Raw genomic sequence first — 5941 nt, 5'->3', positions numbered from 1 at the left:
CCAATAGACACTGGGACAAGTTGACCTTACAATGAAATTTTGTAATTTGAAACCAATTTCTCCATGAACTTCTTCTACTCTTCCACAGAGGATGAGTTTGTAACCGCCCAAAGGGTTCGCCTTGCCCGCTGCCTAGACAGAATAGATTTATCAAGACAAGAGAATTGCAATGGAAAAGGAATAATTCACGCAGAGCCGGCTATGCAGAAGACTGGAGTTTTATTATTACTCAAATCAGTCTCTTGAGCATTCAGGGATCAGGGTTTTTAAAGATAAGTTGTTATCTGCCTCCAAAGGCACATTTGGCGAGTAGGGGCCCGGGAAGTAGGGAGTGCTGATTGGTCAGGTTAGAGATGGACTCATAGGGTGATGAAGTGAGTTTTTCTTCTGTTCCTGGGTGGGATGGCAGAGCTGGTTGAGCCAAATTACCAGTCTGGATGGTGTCAGCTGATCCATCCAGGGCAGGGTCTACAAAATATCTCAAGCACTGGTCTTAGGTTTTACAATAGTGATGCTACCCCCAGGAGCAATTTGGGGAGGTTCAGACTCTTGGAGCAAGAGGCTGCATGACCCCTAAACCTTAATTTCTAATCTTATAGTTAATTTGTTAGTCCTGCAAAGGCAGACTTGTCCCCAAGCAAGAAGGGGGTCTTTTCAGGAAAGGCTATTATCAATTTTGTTTCAGAGTTCTACCATGAACTGAATTCCTTCCCAAAGTTAGTTCAGCCCAAAAATGAACAAGGACAGCTTAAAGGTTAGAAGCAAGATGGAGTCGGTTAGGTCTGATCTCTTTCACTGTCATAATTTCCACAGTTATAATTTTTGCAAAGCCGGTTTCAAGTTTGCAAGCAGAACCAGGAGAGAAGTGCTGGAGAGGAGTGAGTGAGAAACGTGGAGGGAGGAAGTTGTGGAGGTTGTGCACAGAGGAAACATTTATTTCAGGCTCTGTTTGCAGCTGACAGAGGTGAGAGATTTGGAGATGTGTGGACATATCAGTGACACATTCTTCCTTTCGTTTCATGGTTGTTCCATTGTCATCCCATCCTGGACTTACTTAAAATCTGGAGCAATTGTTCAGTGACTATGTCCTGTCTCTTATAAAAAGGTAAGTGTAATAGTTCGAAAACCTGTAAAAGTTATTCCAAAAAAGGGTCGGGTGCGATGGCTCACGCCTGTAATCCAGCACTTTGGGAGGCAGAGGTGGGTGGATCACCTGGGGTTGGGAGTTCAAGACCAGCTGACCAACATGGAGAAATCCCGTCTCTATTAAAAATACAAAATTAGCTAGGCATGGTGGTGCATGCCTGTAATCCCAGCTGCTCGGGAGGCTGAGGCAGGAGAATCACTTGAACCTGGGAGGCAGAGGTTGTGGTGAGCCGAGGTCGCGCCATTGCACTCCAGCCTGGACAACAAGAGCAAAACTCCGTCTCAAAAAAAAGTTGTTCCAAAGCTTTTGACTGCCTTGTCCTTCCATCTCCTCAGTTCCCCCACAGCCACTATCCCTTGGCAAAGGATGGTCCTTGCTTTCCCTCATCATGACATGGGAACAAGAGGACTTCCATATTCACCCTGGTAAATGAAAATTACTGTTTGCCCATGTGGCCTGTTTGCTTCTATGTATTGATCACAGAAGAATGCACTGCAAAACAATAATACATCCATGCCCACTGGAGTACACCCAAGCTGGATTTAAACTATGTGTTCAAGCTGAAGTTTCTCCACATTTTTTCTTTGACATACTCCCTTTCAGTAATAGTTGATAAATATTTATCTCAGGGACTTGAGTCTCTCAATTCCTCTCCTTGCAGCAATCACCGCAAAGGGAAAAGTCAAATAATTCCATTCCTGAGATAGCCAACGGCATCCTAGGAATAGTGGCAAAGCCGCTCTCCAGGGTGGCAATGGCTTGCGAGAACAGAGATTCTGCAATTCGGGGCCTCTTCCCTGCCAAGGGTCCCTTGGGTGACCAGGGCAGGGAACAGTGAAGAGAACTTGCCATCAAGCCCCATGGAAAATCTGACCCCCTCAAGTCTTCATGCCAATGATGTGGAGGAACAATTGAAATGTCTTGATAACTCATGGACAGGCAGGAAGCTGTTGCTCAGAGAAGTGATGTCCTAATTGTTACCAGGCAGTTGGAGCTGGATTGGGTCTCATTAATGGCCTGCTCCCTTCTGTGAGGAGGGGCTCCCTGGATGCACAGAAGCCCCTGTCTGCAGAGTGAATGGAAAATAAATTTTGGGACCCCAAAATCACTAAGCTAAAGGGAAAATTTAAACTGAGAACTGCCTTCCATTCCATTCCAAGTCACCCCTCTGCTCACTGAGATAAATGCATATCTGATTGCCTCCTTTGGAAAAGCTAATCAGAAACTCAAAAGAATGCAACATTTTGTCTCTTATCTACCTGTGAACTGGGAGCCCCCTCTCCACTTGGAGTTGTCCGGCCTTTCGGGACCGAACCAATGTTTATCTTACACGTATTGACTGATGTCTGTATAAATGTATAAAACCAAGCTCTGCCCCGATCACCTTGGGCACGTGTCGTCAGGACCTCCTGAGGCTGTGTCATGGGCACATCCTCAACTTTGGCAAAATAAAGTTCCTAAATTGACCTGCCTCAGATATTTGGGGTTCACAGCAGGGAGGAGAAGCCCAGCAGTAGAGGTAAGCTCTCACCTGAGAGAGGGCGCTGGGAAACAAGAACTGCCGGACAGAACAGGCAGGGACTGTGTGGCTCCCATGGTACTACTGTCCAGAGGTCTGCAGAGAGCCGTGCGTGCCGGGCGTCCAGACACCTGGACCCGCTGTAGCAGGACTCGCCGGTGGGGAGGGGAGAGCTGCAGGCCAGGCTGCCAAGGTGCCACATATTTTCTGTAGGTCCCTGAGAAGAAGAAGAAGTTACGGCCTTTTTTTACTTTTAAACTTCCCTGGGATGTATTTTGCTAAATGAGGAGTCACTGGCACTTTATGAAATGTCAAGGAAAATGTTTGTTCAGGTTTCTAGGTGGGGCTGAAGCCAAGGGAACGGAAGAAGATGGCAGCCCGTGTCACAGGCACCTCTGGGCAGGGGTTACAGCAACATTTTCCCAATAAGTTAGCCCAGGGCCCTATCACAGGGCCAAAAGCCAACCAGCGGTTTGATCCTACAAAAGAAACTCCTAGGAAACCAGACCCGTGCTGTGGTTGCCAAAAGCCCGCAAATTAAAAGGACAGAAAGGCAGAAAGGCAGGGCAAAAGAAGATGTGATGATAAAAAATCTCCTAACCACACACGTACAGACACATATGCGTCACAGCTATTTTTGCATCAAATTGCAAATTTGATCTCAAAAGAGCCAAAAATGATGTTAGAGCCAGCGCGATCATGGAAATCTTTAACTCTACAAATAACAGTTAAGGAAAAAATAACAGTTTCAATGGATAATATTTATTTTAATCTTAGTAGGGCGGTATGCCAGGGTCTTGACCTCTTTTTGGCGAATGTCAGAAATCAGAGTATCGGTGGAAAGAAAACAAAAGAACTTTTTAAATGACCTAGCTTTCGAATGATAGACAAAAGTCAAGGAAGGAGACATGTTTGAGGCTGAGCCTTGACGGGTCCACACACAGCAGCCGCCCTGCACATCCTGGCAGGGCTGAAAAGGAAGCATGCACTTTGGTTGATCCCTGACTCTTTTTCCCTTTCTTTGTGCTCGCTCTCACTTTCACTCTCTGCTCTTTCTCCCAGTTCCTCTCCTCTCACTCCTGGACACTCCACTCCCTGAACTATAATTGTGTTTCCTGCCACACCCATCCTTAGAATAACCTTCCACTTCCAGCACCAATCTCTCATCTCTCTACCTTTGGGAACTCTTAGAGTGTAACATTCCTGCATTGACGGCTGGTTCCACACTCCAAAGCACTGAGCAGGTTTGGGCATTGACAGGTTTGCAGGGTACAGATATCAACAAGACTGGTCTTCCTGGCCTGAGGCAACTCCTAGTCTAGAAGAAGGAAGCTGACTGGAATCCTGACAGAGTGGGCTAAGGCATATTAGAAAGATACAGTTAAAACTATGAGTGAGCAGGCATGGTGAGCAGCCGATTTGCAGACAAGGAGGACTTCCTGGAGGAGGTAGTAACTGAGCTGAATCTATTAAGGCTGACATGAGAATGTTAGAAAGTTTGGAGAACAGACTTCCACATATTCAAAGAGGGCTATCTTCATGATGCTGGGGGCAAAGAGGAAGGGTTGGTGGAGAATTTCAGCACCTTACCTGTACAGCTGCAGGAGCCTCCAGCTCTGCTTGCAACTATGCTGTCACTCTGTCCCCAGCTCAGACAACCAACATTGCATTCTCCAGGGTATTTGCCAGGAGATGTAAAGGCTACCCCAGACACCGCACCCACAGCTCTGAGAGGGATTACTAAGCTTAGAGCAGACAACTTAAAGACCTTCCTTTCCCTGACCTGGAATTTAAAAGCAAACCACACCCAGGGCCCCCAGGATGTTTGACGCTTGCCCTGGGCCCATCTGTGTGGGACTTCAGGCAGCTTGTCCTTCAGGACTGACTCACGAGTAAAGAGGAGGTAAGAATGTATTAGGGGAGAGAGAGTGCAGATGATCCTTTCAAGAATCTGCCCCCTTGGGCAAGCCACTTCCTCTCTGTGCCTCCGTTTCCTCATCTTTAGAATGAGAAAGTGGACCCTGCCAGCTCAGACGGACTTGTTTTCTTTTTCCTTCCTGTTCTCCTTCAGGGTTTCCATCTTTTGCAATACGACAGGGCTGTGTCCCAATTCCTGGAAGCTCCTTTCCACCAGCCATCTTTTCTTCTCCTTGACATTGGCTGTTTCCGTGCTTCCCCTCTTTTCCCGTCCCTGCCTCCTGCTCTTGCTTTTTTTCATGTTCCCCTTTTTTTATTCTTTTTCAGCACTTCACCTTTCCCTCCTCTGCCTGGGCTCTCCAGGGTGAAGCAGCCAGGCAGGGGCCGGTTTCTGAGGTTTCCCTCCTTCCTCTCAGTGGCTTCCAGTGGACACTTGCCCATGCAGAGACAGGAAGTGGGGCTTTCAAACTGCCTGCTCAGCACTGTGGGAGAGCCCTGTCATCTCCGCCGCTGCAGGAAAGAGCCATTAACCCCAGCCTGACTTGCAAAAGGAAAATTAGAATTGCTGAAAGCCTGGCAGACTTGTCTTTATAAAACTGCCCTTTTTTTGGTCATGGTTTATCACAATGCTTGTCTCAAGAGAGAAGCAAGTGCCATACTAGGCAGGATGGAGATCAGGTCTGACAGTACACAATCAGTGGTTGATGAATGAGAGAATGAATGATTCTGTTGCAAAGGATGTTTCCCCCTTTTAGAACCATTGTCAGAGAAATGGGTTTTTAAAGATATGCTCCAAATGGAAAGAGAGTAAAACAATGCTATGCATGTAAAATACATTTTCCTTTGAATTTTGGTGCTGGAAACGTCCTCCCTGCCTTCATTCTCCTATAATACCTCCTAAAGAACCCAGACCAAACACATCTATAGAAACCACTTGTAAAATTGTAGACTCTACCTAAGCTAACTAAGGTATGCATAGCCAGGCCAACCCCTTCCATTTTGACATTTTCTTCATTTGTTCTCTGTGCGTCTCCTCTCCAAGATCTCTTCTTCAAGCTCTCTGAGAACAAACTGCCAATCAGAACTCCCCTCCTCCCCACAAAAGACACATCCCCTTATGCAAAGGGTGAATTTTTAAATGAATGCGCTAAATTGATCTATTCTTCTTCTCTGTGTTACTCTTGATCTCTTCCTGCATGAAACTCCCTCAGCACTTGGGTTCTGTAGCGCTCGCTCAATACTTAATAAATGCTGCCTTATATTACTTTAATCCTTTTAATGTACCCAAACCGCAGTGCAAGTTAATGCAAGAACGCGGGCTATGTCTGCAACCCTGGTGCCTATCTACATATCTAATT

General features: G+C 46.5%; 1 protein-coding gene across 2 annotated transcripts; it reads right to left on the bottom strand.

Moving 5' to 3' along the window:
* Positions 1–202: 202 nt before the first annotated feature.
* LOC129049474 (uncharacterized) lies at positions 203–5039 on the bottom strand. Of its 2 annotated transcripts, none has more exons than XR_010136692.1 (3): positions 4919–5039; positions 2679–2883; positions 203–1402 (listed from the first exon to the last, which is right to left on the bottom strand). XR_010136692.1 is itself a non-coding variant. In XM_054528867.2 (3 exons), the coding sequence occupies exons 1-3, from the start codon at positions 4663–4665 to the stop codon at positions 1285–1287; spliced, it is 732 nt and encodes a 243-aa protein (XP_054384842.2). In that variant the 5' UTR covers positions 4666–5030; the 3' UTR covers positions 204–1284. The 2 variants fall into 2 exon arrangements, 1 of the variants encoding a protein (XP_054384842.2); XM_054528867.2 differs by having other exon boundaries at positions 204–1402; positions 4257–5030.
* Between the last annotated feature and the right edge of the window lie 902 nt (positions 5040–5941).

The sequence above is a fragment of the Pongo abelii genome, chromosome 14, assembly GCF_028885655.2.
Source record: "Pongo abelii isolate AG06213 chromosome 14, NHGRI_mPonAbe1-v2.0_pri, whole genome shotgun sequence".
NCBI classification, from domain to species: Eukaryota; Metazoa; Chordata; class Mammalia; order Primates; family Hominidae; genus Pongo; species Pongo abelii.
This window is presented reverse-complemented; position numbering and strand designations above follow the sequence as displayed.

What these genes read in the sequence shown, in the direction of transcription:
- LOC129049474 (XM_054528867.2), bottom strand. Translation starts at nt 4,665, where the DNA reads ATGAGGAAACGGAGGCACAGAGAGGAAGTGGCTTGCCCAAGGGGGCAG. An exon ending in AGGCTCCTGCAGCTGTACAG is followed by an intron (nt 2,884 to 4,256) that starts GTAAGGTGCTGA and finishes TCTTCTTCTCAG; the next exon opens with GGACCTACAGAAAATATGTG. An exon ending in TTCCCAGCGCCCTCTCTCAG is followed by an intron (nt 1,403 to 2,678) that starts GTGAGAGCTTAC and finishes CTTGTTGTCCAG; the next exon opens with GCTGGAGTGCAATGGCGCGA.